The 24,842-nt window shown below is 42.3% G+C and overlaps 2 protein-coding genes across 2 annotated transcripts; one reads left to right on the plus strand and one right to left on the minus strand.

The window, feature by feature from the left end:
• The first annotated feature begins 562 nt into the window (after nucleotides 1-562).
• On the plus strand, nucleotides 563-5,753 carry foxh1 (forkhead box H1). Its single transcript, XM_085173513.1, has 4 exons — nucleotides 563-750; nucleotides 2,357-2,930; nucleotides 3,550-3,654; nucleotides 3,889-5,753. The coding sequence occupies exons 2-4, from the start codon at nucleotides 2,457-2,459 to the stop codon at nucleotides 4,852-4,854; spliced, it is 1,545 nt and encodes a 514-aa protein (XP_085029639.1). The 5' UTR covers nucleotides 563-750; nucleotides 2,357-2,456; the 3' UTR covers nucleotides 4,855-5,753.
• Nucleotides 5,754-5,849: 96 nt separating this feature from the next.
• oplah (5-oxoprolinase, ATP-hydrolysing) lies at nucleotides 5,850-21,160 on the minus strand. Its single transcript, XM_085173521.1, has 27 exons — nucleotides 20,960-21,160; nucleotides 20,540-20,731; nucleotides 20,016-20,130; nucleotides 19,045-19,168; nucleotides 18,208-18,403; nucleotides 17,811-17,976; nucleotides 17,442-17,580; nucleotides 17,181-17,248; nucleotides 16,495-16,670; nucleotides 16,279-16,404; nucleotides 16,068-16,180; nucleotides 15,811-15,981; nucleotides 14,924-15,061; nucleotides 14,557-14,695; nucleotides 14,099-14,211; nucleotides 13,686-13,837; nucleotides 13,440-13,600; nucleotides 13,237-13,338; nucleotides 12,975-13,149; nucleotides 12,535-12,719; nucleotides 12,154-12,300; nucleotides 11,909-12,043; nucleotides 11,620-11,769; nucleotides 11,247-11,404; nucleotides 10,999-11,159; nucleotides 10,779-10,876; nucleotides 5,850-9,234 (listed from the first exon to the last, which is right to left on the minus strand). Exons 1-27 carry the CDS (start codon nucleotides 21,128-21,130, stop codon nucleotides 9,082-9,084), a joined length of 3,924 nt encoding a protein of 1,307 aa, XP_085029647.1. The 5' UTR covers nucleotides 21,131-21,160; the 3' UTR covers nucleotides 5,850-9,081.
• Between the last annotated feature and the right edge of the window lie 3,682 nt (nucleotides 21,161-24,842).

Here is a 24,842-nt window from a genome sequence, read left to right on the forward strand (position 1 = left end):
GGAAGGGATGAATTGACAGTTTGTATTCAAATCGGTGCGTCTGGCACTGAGCCCTTCACTGGAGAATGCTATGCAAATGTAGGTGGTAACATGGTGCGTAGTAGTTTAGGAGTTTCCCCATATACACCAGTGATTCCCACCCTTTTTTGTGTCAGGTTTCAGCATGTGTTCGGTACTGTTTTTCCAGTACCTCTTAAAAGTATCTAGTATTTAGTTAACTCTTTTACTTTTCGTTATTATTATTATCTGTTACTTTGTAGCATCACAATTAATCTGCCATTCCCTGATTGGAAATGTATCCATTACTTTCAGCTGTTTCTTAACTTTCAGACATATACCATGTATTCATTTTCTTTATGTATAACCTACAGAGGTTTTCCATTTTTAATCTGATTTTTTGTTTCAGACTCTTAGGCTGTGAGTCATTCTTATACCTGTTTAATTGCCTCCGAATCTCTCAAATAGAAAGAGATATGAGGAATTTAACCCCGTTAATTCTTATTTAATTATGCTTAATTTTAATTCTTCCATGAAGTTAGTACTTCTGTGGTTTTTGAGTGAAACCGCTAGGTGGGGATAAACCTCCAGGGAAGGTCACCGACAGTGTAAGGAAAATACTGACCTAAATTGAAGCAGGTGTGCGACGGAGATTTGATGTTCACCGTGTTCAGGAGTGCCATCTGACCTAGAAAAAACAAACAAACAAACTCATTCAAATATTTTTGCCTGCAGAAATTACACATTTGTGCGGTAAGTGTGTCACACGGGCGAATTATTTATTTGAAACAAAGCAAAAACGAGCAGAGTGTCCTTTTTGATTCTAATTTTTACAGCAACCTGATTAAAAGAGCGTCATCAGCTTTGTTGCCTGGACATTTAAGGTTAACTTGTGGAGTGGTGTGATGTGAGTGGGGGTCAATGTGAAAACGCCCAGTAGCGCCTATTAAAAGTGAATGGATTTTAATTGCAGGAAAACTGAGTTGTTTCCAGCTCTGCTGCTTCTGTAACTTTCAGGTGACACAACTGTTGGATCAAATCATCTTTAATCTGCGCATTAGTGCGAAACTCTTTACAATCCCGTCCCAAAGTTCACGCTTTGTCACACGATGGATCCTAAAGTTGATTCTTTGGTTGACTTGTTGATATTTTTTCTGCTTGAGGGAGATGTTGAGGCATTTTCCAGCAGCTGGGGGTGTACGTGATTGCCCCTGTTTAAGGTGTGAATGTTCGACCCAACTACAACACTTAGCAGCTTGTAAGCGCCAGAAACCCCACAAATGGTGTTGAAACCCCCCTGCTCCCCGTATTTCCTCACATGCTAAGCAGCTTTTCTTTTTCTTGGGATGGAAAAGTCTCCAGCTTCCCGATGGGGGTTCTTCTAATCCAACTTGTTTTCACTGTCTTGCTGGGAAGCAAGAGTTTCGACATTAGCACTACGTTAAGTTGAACAAAAGAGGCGCATACACGAAAATAGTCTTTTCAGCGCTGAATGGCATGCTCAACACTCCAGAGGGAGACCCCACTGTGGAAAAACACCCCCGTCGACTGCAGCGCGTTATCAAACAACACAAAACAATGATGACTTCAAATATTCTGCACCTACTAATCAGCTGATCAGCGTATTTTATACTTTTTTTCTTCTTTTTTTCTTTTTAGGAATAGCTTTCATGGGAATAGTTTCTCCTCTGGAATTAAGAGCCAAATCAAATACACAATTTAGCTCATTTGATTTTAGTTTCTCACAATTAAAAAACATTCTAAAAGTATTCAGCAGGCAGTGAAGGCTGAATTGCTTATTTAATAATTAATAAATAAATAAAGTACTGAAAGGGGCATCTTCAGTGTTTGTATATTAGCCCTCTCTTGTGTATATTGCTCATCTATAATTGTTGATTGCATCCGAGGTTAAATCGAAAATATTTGTACCCACCCTACCCCCACAAGTTTTACCTTTTACATCTAAGCCCAAGTAAAAGCTTTAGTGATATTAAAATCAAATAGACAAATAATTTAAAAAGTGTACGATAAGACTAAAATGTGTAATTGTGTAAAGCCAGACTTGTATTAATGTAGATGTGTTCCCCAAACACTTAAAGTCTCCATGCACGAATCTTGTAAACAGAGATTTTAAAGTAGTTGTGGAATCACTACGTTGCATGTCGGCGTGTTGATAAGGTATCGTATGGGTGGTTTACAGTTTTGCCCTCTCTTTCTCTCCCCTCTTCGCACACAGACCCAGCCCAGCCCCCAGGGCCGATCAGTCATTCTGCTTTCAGATAACGCGTCACCCCCCCCCCCCCCCCCGATTACGCAGCGGGATTTACATGAAACTGTTAATTGTTTGCTCTTCAAATAGAGTCAGCCTGGAGCCAACAGTCTGCCAGAAGTTAAGGACCGACTCTTTGACCTCCTCCCCCTCTACGTGCAGAGCGATATTCCTCCCCTGACTGATCAGCATGACAAAGCATTGGTCGGGGCAGAGTCTCTTGGCACCGATCGCTTCATCCCACCTAGGAGAACTTCTCGACCATCAACTTGACTTCCACAGAAATGAGCAGCAGAGTTTTCCTCCCAGCGGCGTAGCGCCGTGGAGCTCAACAGCCCAACACTGGTCTTACCTCTCGGATCCGATGCCTCCCCAGCAGCTGCCGCGCACGGAGGAACCAACGGAGCGCCCCGGACACCTCACCGGCGCCACGGGATTCATGGATAAAGAGGAAGCGCCTGGATCTTTAAACCCGAATGATCAAGATGGACAGTTTAAGCAGGATGAAACGCAGGACATGTGGAAAAGTGAACGGGAGAAAAGAAATGCCGGCAATGGGAAGAAAAAGAACTACCAGAGGTACCCCAAACCTCCGTATTCCTATCTTGCAATGATCGCTATGGTCATCCAGAGGTCTCCAGAGAAGAAGCTGACGTTAGCGGAGGTAATGATAAAACTAATGCTTTTATGTGTTAACTGTGTAAATGCTGCCGGAGGTTGGCGTTTGTGTGTAGACGATGCGCGCGGTGTTTTACGCACGGTGCCGCTTATGATCGTCACTTATTTCATCAGCAGAAGCAAATCCATCACTGCGTCGTGTATTTAGAGTAGACTCCATTAGAGTTTTATGCGAAATTTCTACAATCTGTCTGAGAAGATCGTTTACAGTTCCTAAAGTGACACTAAACAGCCACATCGTCGTGACACTTGAGTGACTTCTACCCGTTCCCTTCTTGGTTTGATGAGATAAGGCTGGACTGCAGTAGAACCAGACGCAGATCTGTATCAGAAACCGTGATAAGATATACAGTACATTCCAATATTAGGCTTCAAATGGGGGCTCCATTCGCTTTTTGTACCAGATGGAAAACGTATTTTCAATTTGTTTCAATTTTAAGTTCAATAAGTATAAAAATCCAAATCCTTCGTTGAAATTTGTAGTTTCACCGAGCTGTTTTTACGCAAGCATGGATTGCAGTTAATATAGTGACCATATAACGAAAATCTGTGATGCTGGTGTGTGTTGGTTCAGACTTTAATGCTGATGTTTGTTTAAATTTTAGATCCTCAAGGAGATCAGTACCCTCTTTCCATTTTTCAAAGGAAACTACAAAGGCTGGCGAGATTCTGTGCGACACAACCTTTCCTCATATGACTGCTTTGTTAAGGTTTGTATGGTAAAATGTTATGTAAGGATCATTAAACAGAGAAAAAAAACTAAAACTAAAAAAAAACAAACTACTCCTGTAGGAATACACCATTGGAGTCTTTCTATTAAAACCTAGAACCCACTTTAAGTCACTTGTGTTGTGATAATTATTAATGAAACTAGGCCAATCCTGTCAGACTAGGTTTTCCAGGCAAGCACTAATATTACTGTCCATCCTTCCTCCACCTTGTAGGTATTAAAAGACCCAGGTAAGCCACAGGGCAAAGGCAATTTCTGGGCAGTGGAGCTGAGCCGCATTCCTCTGGAGCTTCTCAAGAGGCAGAACACGGCCGTGTCCCGCCAGGATGAAACGATCTTTGCTCAGGATCTGGCTCCTTACATCATGCAGGGACACAAGCCTGAGTCTGAGGCGCCCCCTGAACCTGTGACCTCGCTCCCTCCCACATCTTCTGGAAACTCTTTCCCACCGCAGGATGACTTGTACAGACCTAAGCTGGATTCGTCCTTCGCGATCGACTCCCTGCTACACAGCCTGAGGCCAATCAGTGCCTCTGGGGATTTAGATATGGCTTCAGGGGACTGCTGGGGTGAGGTGACTCGGGCTCGGCCTTCACCGGCTCCGCAACATCGTTACACCTCTTCTGCTCGGAGTGCCTCTGCCAGCTCTGCAAGCCCAGCCTCCACGTCCTCCTCTTCCTCGTCTTCATCTGATGAAGAGTGGAAAGGAGTAACTGGGAAGCGTGTTCCTCCTGATGTGGAAGCAGGGGCAGATATTTGCAGGCCACCACTGCAGAAATCAGCCAGACGGGAAACTGTACCACCTCCATGGGAGCTGCCTACCTCCTACGCTAAATATGCACCCCCTAATGTCGTTGCCCCACCTAGCATGCGTTTCAACGGGGGTCCTCTGATGCCCCTGCACAGCGGGCTACCCATCTACGGCTATGGTAGCTCTCCCATGACACCAAGTCACTTCTTGGGCCATACATACTGGCCCATCCTCCCCACTAGACAAGTTTCAGTGAGAGCCCCTCCTTTACTCATGGACCTGGACAACATGTTGCAATCTGTGCCTCCAAATAAGAGTGTGTTTGATGTGCTGGTACCAGCCAGTCAAAACTCTCACCCACACTATCAGCAGCCCGGTCAGTACTCTTTGCAGAATGGGGCTCCTCTCAACCGGTACCATCAATACTGAGTATTACTGTCACCCAAACAGGATACCAAACCACAATGACAAACAACTGGATGCACACCAAGATCCATAAAGGAACTATATTTTGTTTGCCACTTCCACACACTCAAGAAATACTACAATAAATGTAAAAAAACAAAACTCGCTGAGCTGTAGACAATGTTATCGATTGACTCAGTTTTATCAGGAGGAGATGAAAGTGTTTTTATGTTGCAATTTAAAAAAAAAAAGAAGTGTATGGAGTATTACATGGCTTCACTGAAAGAAAACCTTTTATAATAACTGTACAACAAAACGAGTATCTACCTCAGTCTTTCAGTGAAACTGTGTAAAGTCATTGCACTGCACCTATAGTTTGCACTGTTTCTTTATTTGCATAAACAAGCTTCTTTTTTTTAACCTTTATTATCATTTTTTGAATGTTTTCTACCTATTCTGACTACTGAATGTATTACACATACAAAGCCACAAAGAACTGGACTACAAGGCCTATGCGGTAAATATGAGCTAAAGACTGACACTGTAAAGTTAGTAAATGAAGACATTGCATCTTTGTCTTCATGGTGCGACAGTGCACAGATCAGTGCCTACATCTAAATGATCATGATAGATACCAAAAGATACCATTTGTTTATGTACGTCTGTGTTGCTTCTATTGATGGTGGCATTGGCCTTGTTTACTCTTTTTTTCTGTCATTATGTGTAAGGGGAAAGGAAATTGTACTGGGAAGAAAACAAAAGATTTCTGGAGACAGTGTAATTTTTATAATATCTTTGTTTTAGTCTGAAGTCAGTTGAAGTGATATAATCTGAGAATCTGACAGCTTGTCATGACACTGGAGACTATTTTTCACATCCTGACAGCCAAAACGTACCTCAAACTGAATCCTTTCCTGCAGAATTTGCACTGCTGGTTATTTTGCACTATTTTAATGCCATTACAATCATCTTTTATAGGAAGCTGCTTTTAAAAGTCTCCTTACCTTGACAGGTGAATGTTTTGTTAGTTTTCTGACATACTGTGATTTTTCTTACAATTCTTTTTATTTTTATTTTACAGTACTGAGTAGAAGGTCAGCTCAAAAGTTTTGGGTTTCCAAAGAATGTTCTGGAGTTTAACAGGGTATGTAAATAAAATGTTTATATTAACAGTGCTGTTCCGTGTTTTTTGAGGCTGTGTAACAATTACGCTGTTAAGTGCAAAATCCTGCCAACTTTACATGAATATGCTGTATTGTGGTTGCACTATTTATGTTTATTTACACTCTGCAGCCACTTTATTAGGTACACCTTATTAGCAGTGGGTGGGACCCCACATTGTGTTTTGAGTTGCCTTCAATTCAATAAGGAACTGGAAACATTTCTCCAGAGATTTTTATCCATATTGACATGAAGCTAATCACACAGTTGTAGATTTGTCAGCTGCACATCCATGAAGCAAATCTCCTATTCCACTACATCCCAAATATGCTCTGCTTGACTGAGATCTAGTTACTGTCCAGGTCATCTGAGGACATTGGGTAGGCTGTGGCAATTAAACAATTCTCAGTTCATATCTGGGCGACTAAAAGAAATATCATCCACATGACAAGATGGATCCATGCTTTTAAGTTTTGTTTTATTTTAATCCAAGATTCCAACTCTGACATCCAAATGTTGCATCAGAAATCAAGCCTCATCAAATCAGACAATCTTCCAGTCTTCTATTGTACAATTTTGGTGATCCTTTGCGAATTGTATCCTCAATTTCCCGTTCTTACCTGACAGGAGTGGCACCTGGTGTGGTGGTACTCTGCAGTTTCTCATCTGCTTTAAGGATCAGCAGTTTTTGTACCCAGAGATGCTCTTCTGCATACCCTGGATGTAATGAGTAGTTATTCAGTTACTGTTTTTTTTTTCCCTTTCCTGCCACTGACTTGATATTTCCCCCGTTTTTGGACTACTGTGTAAACCCTAGAGATGGTTGTGTGTGAAAATCCCAGTGGATCTTGACCATGTCTATATAAATAAATGAACTAAGTTGCTGCTGTGTGATTAGCAGATTTGTATTAATGAAAAGTTGAATAGGTGTACCTAATGAAGTGGCTGGTAAGGATGTTTTCTTTATATGCAGGATCACTGGTTTCTGTTACTTAAAAAAAAAAAATCTGAACTTTTGTATTTTGAGAATCAAAATATAAAGCTTAGGCTAGTCACGTGAAAATAAGCTTTTTTTTCATGATTATTTTGTGAATAAATCTTCTGATGGCCTTTATATATAAAGCAGCTGTGTAAAAATGAATGGACTGGTCTACTACAAGCCAACCTATTTAACCTCAGGTATTTTGTGTCACCTCAAAATAAAAAGAACAGCAGAATGTCTTCTGAGTGTTACATCATCACAAATTACACTGAATTTACATATGCGAATTCCATATGACTGATGGATGAGGCTTGTTTGAATGTATTATTATGTAAGTGAAGGTTGTAAAAAAGACATTATTGAGATATTTAAATAAATTAACTTGAAATTCCTACTTGAAATTGCATGGGAGTAAAAGAAAAGAAAAAACACTTTAGTACCTCATGCTCAGCCTTGTGATTTAAAATCTTTTTATATTGTTTTTGTTATTTTTGTGCTATAAGCTGTCCTTGAGTCTTTTGAAACTGCCAAGAAATTAATTTGTCATTATTATTACTTTATTTACTATATGAGAAACAAATGTATCAATTGAAAAACTGTAAATGGCAATGCACTTAAATATTTGCAATGAATTAGCTTTTGGGGATTTGCAATGAAATATATTTTTCTTCCATGTGTCTTTGAGCTTCTCCAATCTCTCTATTTTATGCAAACAGTTTTTTGTGGGTATTTCTGGTAACAGAACTTTTTTTTCAGCTGTTCTAGTGACGCCAACACATCTGACTGCTTTGACTGGTGTGACGGAGTGTGAGTGTAACATTTATGTGTCTTTAAATACTCCTTTCCCCCCCTTTTCTTTGTATTTTGTGAATCTAGTTTCTCTCATTTCTTTTGATCGTTAGTACTTTCCTAAAGTTAATAGTGATAATAAGCCAGTGGATGAGGTGAAAAGACAGAGTGGGCCAAGCAGCAGCAGCAGCGAGGGATTTTGAAACCTCACAAACAATAGATTGTTTTATCACAGGAATTGTAATCCAGAAACAAGGAAGCTTTCTTTAATCCACGGCCTCCATAATGGGAGTTTCTAGCACAGCTACACACACACACACAGACACAGCTGATTTGCATCAATCGTCCAGCAGCCGTCAGCCTCCTGCTGCCTCCCCTGCAGTGACCACTATCTCTTTATCTGCTGCATACGCATGCCTGCACTCCCTCACTATCCTTCCTGCTCTGCTCCACGATCATTCCTGACCCAGAGATGGGAGGAGGGGACAACACTTTAAACAGGGACATGCCCCCATCCCGCACCAACACATTCAACAATCCTGGGATTTTTTTTTGTGGCATGTCAGAAGTCATCCTAATCAAACTATTTTCATTAACTATCCATGATCCGGGTCAAATAATTTGAGCTTGAACGTGCCTGGATCACAATTCAGTTTAGTTTCAATGCATTCGAAGCTTAAACTGTCCTCATGAGTGAAGTTTGTGCGACACAATGTTGTGTCATTTGAAATTTTGAGTAAATCTGTGTGTGTGTGTGTGACTGCTATGGTGCAAAAAAAAATCTTTTTAGTAGAAATAGAGTTTATTTGTCTGATTTGTTAGGACAAGAAAAACATCTTGAAATCGATATTAGACAAAAAAAAGACCTTTAATTTAGACCTTTGAGGTCTAAATTAATGCTTTTTGAGCATCAAATGGAACTAAACAAAACTACTGAGTAGATTCAGTATAAGAACAGAGTGATAGATATGCAACATATAACAACTGTATGTCCGTTACAAAGGTCCTTTGATGCCATATTTAGTCTGGTGAGGACAGACCCAGCCTGTTATTAGTATTTAGCCAACTTCCCTGCTAATGTAAGCACAATCTGTCTGCGTAACACGCCACATTTTTCTGTGCTGCATCTTTTAAACACAGACACTGCAAGAAAAAAAAGAAAAATTTTTTTTTTTTTTAAATGGTGCTCAAGTAAAAATCTGAAATTCTGACAGCCTGCATGTAGGCTTGAAATCCTTTTTACTCAGTATGTGTCTCGCAAATTTTTTGCAGTACAATGACAAAACTGTCTTAACTCTTGCTCCTTTTCTCACTTCTTTTCACACTCCCTCTTGTGCCATTCTGTATTCAAAGATGCTACCCCTCTCGGAGAATGTCTCATTCAAGCGCCTTCGCTTGGTCTGAGGCCTATTGTTTGCTTCCTCTTCTTTTCCATATCCACCTCCTCCAGGGGTGTAGAGGCAGAACATGTCCTGTTTGGGGACACACAAACACAAAAGCTGTGATCAAGCAACAGAAGTACCACAAAACGAAGCTCCTCTAGGTGTTACTTAAGGCTTGGTTTCCATGTTTATACCCAACCCAAGCAATGATTTTGGTCTTCATGGCCAGTGTGCCATTTCATGTTAAAGTACTAGCAAAGTAATGCATTATTAGGGGTGTAACAGGTAGGCGCAGTTATTTTGTTCTTCAGCCTACAGTTGGAAACAAAGGCTTTCTAAGATAGGGGTGTCAAACGTAAGGCCCGCGGGCCAGAATATGCCTTACAAAGACTCCAATCCAGCCCACTGGACTGCTTTGGAAAAAATGCGGAGGGCATAAATTCTGGAGTTTAAACTGTATTTTTAAGTCATGAGTCACGAGTCTCCATAGTGTAGAAAAACGACATACTGTTGTAACTGCAGTTATGTTAAGATATCGCCAGGATTCAATGTGCAGTTGCTTCTGTGCAGTGACAAATAGGGAATGTTCACTGGTCTGGACCACATAAAACTAAAGTGAGCTGTACGTGACCCATGATGTAATATAGGTTTGACATCTCTGCTCTGACTGGACAGATGTTCAGTTTCTCTGGTGCATTCAATTTGTTTATCAGCACATTTTTGATTCACCAAAGTTAGCTTGTTATTTAATATCAAAGTGAATTATAATTTAAGATAGCTGCGCAGTTCTGGCTTTAAATGCATCACTAATCTGCCTGCACTGCTTTCTCACGTTGTCATTTCTTTCCAGCCTTTTGTGAACCGAGTAGTTTCTTCTGTCATTCTGCCTTTCAGGCTCCCATTCATGCGACCCACTTCCTCCCCATCTCCATCCGAGCCCTCCACCTGCTTCATTTCCACTTCCAAGAGGAAACTAAACTCTGGGTGTTCCTGTCCTACTTCCTTTAATGTGGAAGTGGCCAACCCTGCTAAACAAGGCTTAAAAACCACCAAAACAATTGATGTTGCCTCCATGATAATAATCGATGGTTTTTCAACCACAATAAAGCCATGTCCTTAAGTTTAACCCGTTTCAGTTCTGCCACTTTTATCTAAATTGAACCTTTTTTTGTAAACAAACTGATCATGCTGTGGCCGACCATAAGCTGCATGGTTGGAGTGTAGTGGCCTAGATTTGAGTATCACCCTTTGCTCAGTGTCTTCCCCCTTCTTTCTCCCCTCTTTCTTGTCTGTCTATCCTCCTTGCTTCAGTATCTAATGAAGACCCCAAAATAATCTAAAAACGAATAAAAATTGTAACAAGAGACAAATGTTTTTTTCATGAGTTTACAGTAAACAAGAAGTAGGCTCATTTTCCAATAGAAATCAATAATTCAAGACACCTCAGATATAGATTTAGATTGCTTTTTGCAACCAGAGCCCACTGATCGCCGCTGGCTTCAACTTTCTGTTGTTTTCAGACTTGGATGCTATGGCCATCTTGTATATAGTTATTCTGGGCTGGCATGTTTTCTGTGTAGTGTCATTATAAGTACACTAAAGCACGACAGTGCTTCACACGTGCACAGTCTTACCCCGGGATCAAGGCTGACACTGGTCTTGGCTCCCAGGTTGAGGACTCTGCCTTCAGCTCTGTGGAGGAGGTTCAGCCCTGCTACACCATCATCTCCCCCTGACCACCAACAAAAGATTACATTTTTTAAGATTAAGTAAGGAAAATGTGAGCATTTAGACTTTTTTTAAAATTGTTGAGGACATTGGGGCTGTCATCAGGCTTTGATATTGAAAATTTACCCCGGAGGCCATAGGGATGAGTGGATCGCCTCTCTGTCAGTACCGACAGAACAACCTTGTTCCTGAACAGAAGTTTACGAATCACACCGTCTCCACCGCGGTATTTCCCTGCACCCCCTGAGCCGGGCCGTAGAGAGAACTGCTCTAAAACCACTGGATACCTGAACACCAGAAGGACAAAGACGGCATCCAGGTGAATAACAGAAATGATATCATTACACGACACAAATCGTCAACTTATATCCCACCTCTTCTCCAGAATCTCTGGGTCAGTGATGCGGGTGTTTGTCATGTGAGTATGAACTCCACTCCGCCCGTTCCAGCCCGGCCCTGCCCCAGCTCCTCCAGCAACTGTCTCATAATAACCAATTTTCTCACTTCCAAATGAAATGTTGTTCATACAGCCCTAATGGAAGGAGCGAAATAAACAAAACACCATTAACTAGTCAGTTGAATGCCAATGCATTGTGTTTCACACCCTATCAACAAGCTGTTTACTCTACAGGTGGAAAACACACAACAGTAGTAAAGGGGTATATAGCTATCAAATGTATGCTTCATCAGTCAAGCTTCACAGTAGGAAGATGCATTTTTGCAAACATATTTTGGAATATCATTTACCTGTGAGGCCGCGCACACCTCAAACGCCTTAAAAATCACATCAACCACTCTCTGGGATGTGAGCACGTTTCCTCCAACCACAGCTGCATTCTGGGAAGGCTGGAGGATGGACCCAGGAGGGATGATGACATTGATGGGTGCGAGGCAACCCTAAACATGGGAAAAGAAAGGTGGTCAAAAAAGCAGCCCGAATGAATCACGATAGCCCCCCCGCCCCAAAAATTACAACCAACATTCAAACCATGAGTTATTCAAAGTGAGCCAGGAGCTCCTAGAACTGGATTTTTACCTGATTGAGGGGGATGTCCTGTCCAACCATGCAGCGCAGGCAGTAGATAAGAGCAGAGAGGGTGATGGCCCGTGGAGCGTTGCAGTTCCCCCACACCTCAGTTCCTGTCCCTGTGAAGTCAAACACCGCACTGCCCTGTAAAGAAGGAGGTTCACACATTTAACCAATCACAGTCCTTCTTGAAGAGCGGTTTCTATCCCAGCTTTGCAAACTAATAAATATGCTGTGTTACGATTCCTCCTCACCTCTTCTTCATTAATCTGAACCCGCAGTCTGATTGGTGTTCCGTCGTCCATGAAATCCTCTGACTCCACCTCCAAGGAGCCCGTCTCCTGCCGCCGCCGACGTGCGAAGTCTCTCAGCATGTCCCTCACCGCCAGTTCTGCGTTGCTCTAAAATGCACAGAGGCTTTACAACACCCTCATAGCCCATACTTTTCAGAAACGAGAATACTTGCGGCCACCAGTGCTACCCCTCATCGCCTTGTTCTCAAGTCATTGCATTCACAATATTTTCAGAAATCTTGACCTCTGTGCTTTCAGGTCAAGGTCACTGAGATTTGAAATCATCAACCTTTTGAGGGGCAAAAAAATTAAATAAATTTTTTGCTTGTAGCAACAGTTTACCTGGATGTATCCCATGTAGGCCTGAACCACAGCAAGTCCATAACTGTCAATCAGCTCTCCCACCAGCTGGCTCCCTCTCTGATTGGCCGCCACCTGAGCCCGCAGGTCTGACAGGTTGTCATGGAGATTTCGAGTCCCAGAGCAGCCTGGGTATTGGGCTGGAGCTATCAGAGCTTCAGTTACAGCTGATACAGAGAGATGGGAGAGGAAGTAAGGGGTATAGAAAACAAAATGAATGCTAAAAAAAAAAAAAAAAAAGTCAACAGAGCAATAAAAAAACAACTATTTTTTACTAGTAATTTTAAAAACAAAGAGTCCTTTGTTTTTGTGCCAAAGAATGACTCTTTATCTTAAGTTAAGTGTCATCTCTTGATTTTCTATGCTCTTTCCTTTCAGTAGTGTATCACATTCAGGTCCTGACTCGTCTCCTCCTCACTTACCTTCTTCCTGGAAGACCCCACCAGTGACAAGCTTAAAGGAAGTGAAGACAGCGCCCTCCTGCTGAAGGGAAGTGGAATGGGGTGGCATGGAGCCTGGAGTGATGCCACCGATGTCGGCGTGGTGCCCCCTGCTGGCCACAAAGAACACAGGGCCGCTCACTCCTTTTCTAAACACCTGAACAAGAAAGAAAAAAGGCAATGAGGAAAGAATAGAAGAAGAATTTGAGGGAAGAAATAGTGTTGAAAAGCTTGGTGGACTGACCGGTGTGATCACTGTGAGGTCTGGGAGATGGCTGCCCCCAGCAGATGGGTGGTTACTCAAAATCACATCCCCTTCTTTGAGCTTATTCCCAAGTGATCTGAGCTGCTCACAGAAGAAAAAAAACACCATCCTTTTGTCATTCAACGTGTATGGCCACACTAAGAAAAACTCACTCACACATGGCTGGACTGTTCGTGCCTCACCTGGTACTGGACAGTCTCCTGCATGGCTCCCAGGTGGACGGGGATGTGAGGCGCGTTGGACACCAGACCTCCATCCTGTCCAAACACAGCACAGGAGAAGTCAAGTCGCTCCTTGATGTTCGTGGAGATGGAGGTTCTTTGCAGAACTCTGCCCATCTGCTCTGTAGGGGAAGACAGAAGCGGTAAACAGGAAGTTCATACTCTTCAACAACCTTCTTCCTCATCTAATTTTGCATGCTGGCATACCCGCGATGCTCATGAAGCGATGGGAGAAGATGGAGAGCTGCACTGTGTTGAGCTCAGTGCCGAGGGCGCAGTCAGGGTCTGAGCCTACCGTCATGCAAACGTCACCACCTTCTGTCAGGCAAGCCTCACAACAGGGCTCCACCAGGATAGTGCTGATGGAGGAAACAGGAGCAAATCATGTACGAAGTACAACACATTTCAAAATCAGCACAGGAAATTAAAAATCACATCCACAGAAGTAAAAACTGCTGAAACAAGGACCTCAACTGATAACTTAAAGGTTTAATTTGCTTAATTTAAATAGATTTTAATGTCCTGAGTTCAGAAAATGTAAAAAGGAGAGCATAAAGAATAAAAAAAATGATTTAAATATGTTTAATTTTGGTAGTTGTCAGCAAAAAGCAAATGCCTGCCTGTTTTTGTCAATGATGATGGCTGGTCCCTGGATGCTGTGACCACACGGCAGCTCCTCCCATAGATACACACTGGTGTCGACGTAACCGCCCTCGAAGTAGCACTTGGTTATCTACACAGAGAAGCAGAAACAGAGTGACATGAAATAAATGTGCCCACAAGTTTAGGTAAAACATCAATATTACAATGATGGAACAGAACATTTGTCTGTGAACATCTCCCACTTCTCCCATTCTGCCTGCTGCTTTTTTATGTTCACCTGCTGGTAACCACCTTTGTTTTATTAAAGGCTCTTTTTTTTCAGCTTCTAAAAACTCAGACGTGGTCACAGCTTGAGCCGGTGACCATGCAGTGGCCCAGGTTTGATCGTTTTTCCCTCAGGCCTTGGTGAGACTGCCTGCGTGTGATCATGTCTGATAAGTGATATATGTGGTACCCAGTAAGTGACTCCATTTACCGTGGCTGGTTTGGCCTGTCTGTGTCCCATCTCTGCTTTGTGAACTGATGTAATACCAGATTGCCCACAACCCCTCACTCTGATGTCATCCACCATGATGGGTCTGTCTGGGATGGTGAACCCGAACTCCTTCAGATAACTGTAATAAGAAGAAGAAGGAAAAAAAGTGTTAAGAGGAGGGGTAAGAAATCAAGGGTATTGTGTACAGATGTCATGTAGTTTTTTCTCCTAAAGATAAAAGAAGATGAACAACAAAAGCTAAAAATATAAACAAAGTGTACGCAGCAGTGATTTAGCCCTCTGAAAGCAAAAACATGTAGCAGCCAGAAGGTCAGGACATGAATGGGTAATGAGAAGAGGAGCAAACCGTTTGGTGAAGGCACTGCGAAAGTCTCCGGCTCTACAGGACCGGGCGTTGCTGGGGTATCCGGCAGCGGTAACCATGAGAGCGCAGTCTGTGCCCTCGTAACGCATGTGGAGGAAAACCTCGGCGGTTATCTGACCGCTGAAGCGGACGACAAACAAGACTACTTTAGTCTAGCGGCTATAATTGTTCAACAAACATCATGACTTCTTAACATTCACGTCTTTGCTTTTTTCACTTTAACAAAATGTAAGCAAAGCCACAAAGTCCCTTTTTCATTTTTATTATTTTTTTAAATCTTTAAATGAGTTGGTGCCTCCTTAACATTCATCCTTTAAATTATGCATATCCGAATTGAATGGACAGAAACTTTTATAGTCACCTCCACTTGTTTCACACATATTCATACTTCACTTTATTCTGTGGATTTAAGAATTTTATATACAACCCCCAATTCCAAAAACGTTGGGACCCTGTGTAGAATAAAGCTAAAAACATCTCATAAGCTCATATTTTATTCAAAATAGAACACAGAAAACATATCAAAGTTTTAAAGCGAGAAATTGAGAAAATGAAACCATTTTTACAAAAATATCAGCGAATTCTGATTTTTATAACAGCTACACGTCTCAAAAGAGGTGGGACACAGCCATGTTTACTACTGAGTAGCACCTCCTCTTCTTTTAACAATAGTGTGTAAACATCTGGGACCTGAAGAAAGCAGATACTGGACTGCAGGCACACCAGTTTAACACCCAGACTCTTCTGCTATAAAGCCATGCTGCTGTAAAAGCTGCAGTATGCGGTTTAGCTTTGAAAGTTGACTAGCATGCCTGGAGTCTTACAGATGTGCTTGACCCCAGCCCATGTATTGTTTTGTGGTTTCTAACCTGGTGAAGCCTCGTGCACGGAGTGTATCGTGGCAGCGTTTGGATAGCTGCTCAACCCTTTGATCAAGCTCTCTGAAGGACGCCGGCTCGTACTGCAGAGAGCACGGCTCCTGCACCTCCTCCACCACATCTGCTAGAGCCAGACCGTACGCTGACAGCACGCCGCTGTACCTGCAAATCATAAACACAGGCAACTGCTCACTCCGTGGCTCTCAGCTGTCTTTCACCTCTAGTGAAACAGAATCTAGAAGCCTTACTTATGTATAAAGACAGTCTTCATCCCAAGAGAGCGGGCAATCGCACAAGCATGTTGACCGCCTGCCCCCCCGAAACACGCCAGCACATGCTGAGATGTATCGTGGCCTTTGGCCTGCAAGAGTGGAGCAGGTGGGAAATGAGTGGGAGAGAGAACAACAAGAGGATTTTTTATGCTGAAATGTAGAAAACGCAGTTTAATACCAAACATACCTGTGTGAGAGCTCTGATTGGCCGGCACATTGCCTCATTGGCAACACGAATGAATCCCATGGCAACCTCTTCCATGCTCATCTCTGATTGTCTGCTGTGTGAGTGGTTGGCCCCATTAGCATCAGCCTTCAAATGAAAGCACAAAGAGTATTTAAACCTAATATCATCATAAATATTTGAACTTACTCCACACAGTAGTCCAGTAAATATCAGTGCCTGTGATTGGTTTGAAGACAGGAAGACGTTGATCTCTTCAGTGAGTTGGCGGAAATGCTTCGTGGTCTCTTCCAGGGACAAAGGCTCATTCTCTTTGGGCCCGAAGATCTTTGGGAAGAAGGAAGGCATGAGACGACCCAGGGCTAAGTTAGCATCTGTCACAGTCAGAGGTCCACCTGGGAAAATACCACAGCACCCGACAGGGAATCAGGTCTCGGTCTGTTTTTCAATAACCCCATTGTTCTGAGTTTTGAGTCAGCTTTAGCGTTTGGTGCTTTACTTGGCACCGAGGATGGTGGTATCTGAAATGAAGCTTAAGGCTAACCAATGAATCTACAGGGAACGTCAACAAAGAAGACTCCGATTTCTTTTTGTTAACACACTTTACAGTTCTGACTGAGAACTATGAGGCGAGTTTGTGTTATATCATCTTAACTTTGGACGTGCCAATTTCCAGCCTTCTGACGCATAAATCGGATGATTAACCTCGGGAACAGGACAGGAGAACAAGCTCCGTGCCAGTGGGTGCTGGACTCAGTATAATGATTTAAAGAATGGATGGGGAAAACGAGCTGAAACTGCACAATTAATGATTCACTAGATTGGGAAGGAAGGAAGGAAGGAAGGAAGGAAGGAAGGGAGAGAAGCTGGCAACAGTAGAACATGAATGACGGAAAAGCTGTTACCTTTTCTGTAGCAGGCTGGTCCTGGATGTGCTCCTGCAGACTCTGGTCCAACTACAAACATCCCCGATCTGATAGGGTTAGAAAGAAGAGAAACACAGAGAGTAGTCATTAAATAAGAAAATAAATAAAATATAAAACAATCAAAGTCAAAATGGGTAATATGACAATTACCACATCATCACATTATACTGGTATTATAGAGGATTGCTTGCAAATATGGAGCTAGTCCCACTGTCAGTTACACAATTTGTGCAAACTTGCCTGAAAAACAGTCGCGATCCTCCGCCTGCAGCCACAGTGTTGATGTCCAGCTGAGGTGCTTGCAGGGTGACTCCAGCTGTGGTAGCCTCAAACACATGCTCATACTGGCCTGCATACCGACTCACATCTGTGGACGTTCCTGCAGACAACAACAAACAAGAGCATATAGGCACAAAAAGCTAAAGATGAAAAATAAAGTTAAAAACATCGCCCAAAAGAGAAGCGTAACTTTACTCCATAGGATCAGAAATATCAAATCCTGAATGTGGTACATGGAAGACAACAAACTGTATGAAGGTCACACAACAAGACTTCAAGTCAATATCAAGAAGATGCTCAGTTGTCTCCTTTGCTCCCACATACACTCACCGCCCATGTCAAAGCCAATCACAGGCTTTTTCTCCATCTGGCTGTAGGAGGTGATGGCGTATCCCACCACACCTCCCGCCGGGCCGGATAGAATAGCCCGTGAACCGCAGAACTGCTCCATGGGAGTCAAGCCTCCATCTGACTGCATGAACAACACATCTACATCCTGAAGACACACAGACATGAGAGGTTTATGTTTTCAGACTAGTTTAAAGGTGTGGTTAAGTACAAATTTATATGTGGGCTGTATGGTTGAGAGCTGCTGTTTGTCTCTGGTGGTACTTAAAGGGGTGGTGGGAGAGTGTCTAACTGAGAGGAAAAGTACTTATGCATACAAGGGAGTTCTGAAAATTGTCAACCCCTGAAACATATCGACTGATGCGCGAGAAAAACAAACCTTCAGGCCATCCTTGAAGCCTGAGGTGAAACCTTTTAGATACTGGTGAATTTTGGGTGTGAGGTAGGCATCGGCGCAGACTGTATAGCCTCGAGGCACCGCCCGCACCATCGGCATGACCTCACTGGAAAGAGACACCTGGCTGAAGCCCAAGCGACGAGCCAGAGAACCCACTGCTTTCTCATGCTCGGACCATCTGAAGCACAGAGAGAAAGAGACGTAATCCTAGAAAGCAAGTGAAACATTAAACTCTTACGTAATTTGTTCTGTTTGTCTTATCACTTCAGTGTTCATTGATCACCTTCTTCTTAAAGCAAAGAATACTAAGTCTGGGCTTTCAGTGTGACATGTGACAGAAAGCATAAAATGAGAACTACTGGGTACCGAGATAAGAGATAAGGCTGCTGAGGTATGACGTCAGTGGACCGAGGTCAGCTTATTTATATAATGGAAGCAAGTGAGGCATAATTTTAACTACTGTAACAAATGTAAAGCCATTTAAATACAAGATAAAATAAAGTTAAAAAACAAGATTAAAAAAGAGAGCGAGGAGAGAAGGAAATAAAACAATTTCAAAGAGCAGGAGACACAATAAGTGGGAAGCTGAGGGTGGGGTTGATGCCAACTTGAACTCCTACCCATTGCACCACAACTTGTACTAGAAACATACTGCTGGACACCGCACTCCTGACATACTTCCACAAAAACCCGGAGAGACAGCATGGGAAATGTATAACTATGCAGAAGGATGATAAAGGAAGGGACGCAAGTTACTGGGAGGGGACAAGAGAGCAGATTAGGATCGTGAGTAAATATTAAAGAAGCTGTAATACTGACGTGTACGAGTGCAGAAGAAGGACAGCCAGACTGGTGATACCACGGGCCAAAACTCCTCTCAGGTCCTTTTCTACTTGCTCCAGGTCTAACTCCTTCCACACCTCAAGGGAATCCCCAGTACTGCCTGGGAAAGACACACAAAGGGATTAGTGTGATTAACTGAAATTATGTCAGTTAAAGCTTCCATGTTTGAACCAATAGCCAACAGAACTTATTTTCAATACTTTCCTCGCTCTGAAAAAAAAAATTCAAAACATAACTCTCACCTGAAATATTTTGTTATACATTTAAAATGTTTACACACAATGCCAAAGAAAATCCTTGTGCTTTATCCAGGTGTTTCCACAGATTAGATGTGTTGCCATCCCAGCTTTGCATTTTGCATTAAAAATGCAAAGCTGCATTTTGCACTTGAACCATTGTTTTGCTTGTTGGGCAAATGCGTTATTATTGTATAAATAATGGGCTATTTAGGGCTTGTTAGCTTGTTATAGCTGTCAGTTTTTCAAGGAAGTCGAGGTAGCTGAATTACTGGTTTAATTAACCTCATTATTATTCAGTCTGTTTAGATTGACAAGATTCCACAGTTTGTACAGGCACCACACGACGCTTTGTGGAGTGGCACAGTCAGTGTGAAAGATGGGCGTACCCACCGTTCCACATTCTATATATATACCTGGAGGATTACTGACTCCAGTAATGGCCATAATTTACAATATAGCATGAAACCAGTGAGTGAGCCCATAAGTCATCCGTTTACTTTTCAGATGTGGAAATTAGATCTTTGGGAGTGACAACAATGCTTTAGCTAAAGGCTCACACTGATACTGATAACCTGCTAATGTTTAAAAGATATAATATAAGGCCAATGTGATGGACCAATTCTGGATGGACTAAAAACCTGAAGCCACATACTGCTAACATGGCAGAAGAAATTAGCAGTAAAGGGAGCGCACAACTGCCGCTCGCACCTGTGACAACCCGTTCGGGATCTTTTCTGGGCAGCTGACAACCATCTTGCCTGAGGACGACTCGCTCGTCCACCTCGATCACCTCCTCGTACAGGACGTCAGGCACCGCGACCTCCTGTTACGCACGTGCAAACACAAGTGATAGCAGCTCAAAGCGCATGTACTGGGAAGCCAGAATACAGTACAAGAGAGTGATAAACAATAACAGTAACTGCTTTTACCAGCTAAGGCTTCAGACTGTTATGGTGCAAAAGCTTATCAGGTTTAGTTGGTGTGTTCTGCTGACCTTAAAGGTTAAAGAAAAAAAAAATCTATGTACAGCACAGTAAGCCACAGTTTACTGATCTGTAACCTGAGCTTTACAGATAAGCGACCACTTAATGTGTTAACTCTACAGCTGGCTCAGGGCAAACTCCAGTACTTGCCACAAGCCTCAGCACAATGAGATAATAACTAAACCGTTCCTCACACTACTAATGAGCACCACATGCAGTACAATCACTGGCACAGGCTGAAAAACAGACCAAGTCAAACAGCTTTGGCCTGGCCTGAGTGCCAATGTGCAGCAGGTCCTTGAATCCCTTTGTGACCAGGAGCGCTGTCCTTTCTCCCTCCCTCTCCAGCAGCGCGTTGGTTGCTACTGTAGTTCCCATTCTGATCCAGCCAATCAGAGAAGTGTCTACAGGCTGATCGCGGGGATACGCCTTCCCTGTTTCCTGTCAAGAAATGCAAACATCAGCATCATATACAGCTATCCCTATAGATAATGTATGGATATGAATATAGTGTTGCTCAGTATTACATAATGTTTCCACATTGAGCCGCCTATTCTGCTTTTTTTGGTACATGCTTATTAATAATCTATAAAAACAGTGAAATGACAGCCAGTATGACAGCAATTAACCTGATATTTCCTTAGCTGAAGGTGGACAGCGCAACATTACCTCCTCTAAGATTCTGCGGATCCCCTCAGTGGGAGCATCTTTGTAGTTCTGGGGGTCCCGGGACAGCAGCTTCAGGACTCTCTCACAACCATCGGGCAGCCGGGCGAACACATCGGTGAAGGTGCCACCCCGGTCGATGGCAAAGTCAAATTTCCCCTTAGTCTCAGCCATAGTGAAGAAAGTAAAGTGTCGCTCCCAAGTCTATAACTAAGAAAAAAACAGGAGAACGTGAAAGTTAAAATTATTCATTCAACACTGTGCTGATACAGGAACAAATAAGGAACCTTTAATTTGAAGGAGAAGGAACATTTCTCATTTAAAAAACACCACCTTCTTATTTTTAAGCCAGCAGCCACTAGGGCTGCCACGATTAGTCAACTAGTCACGATTACGTCGACTATCAAAATCGTCGATGACTAATTTAATAGTCGACGCATCGTTTGAAGCTTTGTAAGATCCCAAAAGATGCAGGAATAAGTAGTAGGATTTAAGAGTGTAATAACGGACTGAAACAGAAGATGGCAGCACTGCATGTACAAGGATGCCAGCTGCCGTTAAACCCCGAAGAAGACTGTGTCCCAGAATTCATAGCGCAGCCCATCGCGGCTGTCACTACCCGATCCGTACCGGAAACCCGATCGGTACCCCGCATGCGCGAAAGGTGTCTACTTCCGGTCGAAGCGTTTTACGATAGTTACGGGTCAGAGTATCTGTTAAAATGTTAAGAATAATAAGTATCTCTTAAAATGTTTGCAATAATGAAGCATTTCAGTACAATGTAGACAAAAACGAAAAATAAAAAGATAGTTACGGATCAGGACTCCCCGATCCTTACTGCGCATGTGCAAAGTCGGACCGTACAAATCGGGTCTACCCGATCCGTACCGCGCATGTGCAGATGTTTTCTTCTTCTTCTGTTCGTTTAATGGCAGTGTACTCCCCAGTGTACGAGGATACCGCCACCTGTTGACTGAGCGAAAGAACCCTATTGTAAACTGAATTAGCGTCATTACAAACGTGTGTTAAATTTGATTTAGTGATAATCGAGTGTGTTTATGCTTGTCTGTGTGGAGAGGATTGATTGGAATAGTGATGATGATGTCCGCTATCACTGTTAATTGTCAGTAAACACTTCATCTGGCTGCTGAATCTTCACGTGAAACATTGCTAAATCAATATTATTAAGTCTGTAATTAGGCGCCATTCTTCTTATTTTACGGCGCTGTTGTTCAATCGGGGAACGCTCTCTGTTAAGGAGAAAAGCATGAATTTGTTTGTATACGGATTATCCATTGTTTAAATATCCCGGGCAGTCAAAAAGGAGGCAGAGCTGTTGAGAAATGCTAGGAGCTAACTGGGCGCTAACCGTATCATTCAAATATATTGAGTGTCGCAATGTTGGCAAAGAGAGGAAGTGACGTAAGATTTGCGCATGCGGGGTACCGATCGGGTTTCCGGTACGGATCGGGTAGTGACAGCGGCCCTGCTCAGTTTCCAACAATGGCAGCAGCTAGTTAGTTTTAATGTTACTCTTATTATTCCTTCTGGGTCACAAAATAAACGTTTTAACATATTTTCAGGCGGGAATGTAGCTGTGTAAACTTCAAATATCTGCTCAGTTTATCAAGACACTACATATTTTCAAAAGCGCTCTGACGTTTTCGGAGACGTCTGTTACCCACTAGCTCGATAGCTAGCCGGGGGCAAGGCTCACTAGACCCGGTGAGAACACCGGACTCCCAGCAAATCGTTTTCAAACCCACCGCTGTCTTTCGCTACTCAGGTTAAACATGATATATAAGTCACTTAGATAACTTAAAAATGTTATTGTTTGGCTTTTTTCAGTATTTTATTTGTTCCTAAGTAAATCGGTTTGGCTGAGATTAAAGTTATAGTTTTTACACAGCTGAATAAATGTCAAGCAGACAACTGATTATCAGAAGTGTGAGATGCTCGAGAATATACTCCGGTGTCCTGTTATATTTTAGATAGCAAAGTGTTTATTAAACTTCACCGAAACAACCTACAAATGTCATTAAGATTTAATAAACTATCATCTTGTCTTTATTTTTAGTTAGCACATACCTTAAACACTTAAAGCTGTAAGCTAATGATAGTTATATAAGAGCAGATGCATGCTGGTGCAATAAACTGTACGTTTTACGTTCAATGGATGCATGATCTGATTAGTCGACTAATAAAATAATCGTTTGTGGCAGCCCTAGCAGCCACCATGCTCACTCCTTCACTCATTTTTCTCTCTCTGCTAGACCTCCAGGTTTTTCTTTGTTTATATGACTCCAGACTGCAGAGACAACACATGCATTCCTCTCTCATAGTGCACCGCTAATGCATCTGCAAAGTTCATGCATGGCTACCAAAGTTACTATAGTTTCACATTTTCTAATTAGTGTTAAATATTTATCTCATTTTTGACTTTTTGCTTTTAAATCAATTTAGTTTCCAGAGTGGATTTCCATGTTTCGGTTTAGTTTTTATTAATTCCATCTTAGTTTTACTCTTTTTAATTATTATTGTATGTCTGAGTAAAGACTTATGAAAATCAGTACAGGTATTACAACAAACACAAACGTCTTCTTTTTTTAAGGCAGCTGTCTTATAGACACCCAGTCTCTAGAAATATGTCCATCAATGCCACATCAGCAAAGCTGTAACAAAACTTTGACCAAACTAACTAAAACTATGCATATTATCTCTCTATTTTTCTGAATTGTAATTTTCTTAGTTGTAAAAATTCACAAAATAATTTCAGTTAACTGTAACTGTTTTAAAGTCTACGATTAATAACTACGCTAACCCTGATATCCACTTGAACTTTGTCCACACTACTGTGCAAGGTGACGCTTTATGCGCGGTAAAGCCCCAGAAATGTAAGTTTAAACAAATGTGGTGATCATTTATACAAATCTAGACTCCACTAGGTCTTTACAGAAAAAAAAGGAAGATGTGATCTGATGCTATTACTTCAAAATGAAGCGAACAGACGTGATCAAACTGCACCAAGTAGGACAGCAGCATGCATATTCCAGAGGAAGCATGCAGGAATATCACACACAGGTCAGCCAACATTAAGAGACAGAAATCCTTACAAACTCTGCCCGAATCCTTCAAGAGTGAAGTTTTTCTGCACCTGAGATATATGCACATATTAAACCGATGCGAACTGAGCTCCTTTGCATGCAGCTCACAGCGTGAAGCATGCCAGACTCGAAGCAAAGCAGCTAGTAACAGCACCGACATACTCACCTGTCCGCCGGGCACTGCTGCTGCACTGCTAGTCTGCTAATCTCTGATAATCCGACGTCGGTCAAATCTTCCTCCCATAACCCCGCTCTGCCTCCTTTTCCAAGAGGAACAACGTCGAAGTAGCTCCTCGGTGCCGCTGTCCGGTCTTAACTCCGCCTCCCCCAACTCTTGCAGGGAGCTCGAGGTCTATAATTTGAGCATAACGAGTTACTGGGTGAAAGTGCTCGAAAAGAAGAAGGGGCTGTGGAAAGTGGGACTGACTTTGCGCTTAAACCAACATCATGTGCACTCGAAAATAAGTGCTTGTTGTGTTTTTTTAATGCTAAACAGCAACAACAATAAAACACTATAAAAAGTGACAACGGCGATAAAAGGCGAGCAGGAACAGGAAGTCCACTGCAGGAATGGCGGACTGGAGCAATAACCTTGAAACCGAAAGGTGATTAAAGGGTTTTTGCTGAAAACATTACTTCATAAAAGGTGTGTGAAGAAGAGTTTGTTGTTCTAAAGTGTGGTCCCATCTGATTAAATACGCAAAATGGATGAATTGTAACATTAATAAAATGTTACAATCTACTAGATGTAGATGTCGTGAAGGCGGATGAGTTTAAATACC

The sequence above is a fragment of the Neolamprologus multifasciatus genome, chromosome 9 (assembly GCF_963576455.1).
Source record: "Neolamprologus multifasciatus chromosome 9, fNeoMul1.2, whole genome shotgun sequence".
Lineage (NCBI taxonomy): Eukaryota > Metazoa > Chordata > Actinopteri > Cichliformes > Cichlidae > Neolamprologus > Neolamprologus multifasciatus.

Bases quoted from the DNA above. Each gene is read 5' to 3' on its own strand.
- foxh1 (XM_085173513.1), top strand. From the start codon at position 2,457: ATGACAAAGCATTGGTCGGGGCAGAGTCTCTTGGCACCGATCGCTTCA. The intron at 2,931-3,549 runs GTAATGATAAAA...TTTAAATTTTAG, and splicing joins AGAAGCTGACGTTAGCGGAG to ATCCTCAAGGAGATCAGTAC. The intron at 3,655-3,888 runs GTTTGTATGGTA...TCCACCTTGTAG, and splicing joins CATATGACTGCTTTGTTAAG to GTATTAAAAGACCCAGGTAA.
- oplah (XM_085173521.1), bottom strand. From the start codon at position 21,130: ATGGCTGAGACTAAGGGGAAATTTGACTTTGCCATCGACCGGGGTGGC. The intron at 13,601-13,685 runs GTATGCCAGCAT...CTTCCCCTACAG, and splicing joins TCGCTTCATGAGCATCGCGG to AGCAGATGGGCAGAGTTCTG. The intron at 13,150-13,236 runs GTCAGTCCACCA...TTTCTTGTTCAG, and splicing joins ACCTCACAGTGATCACACCG to GTGTTTAGAAAAGGAGTGAG.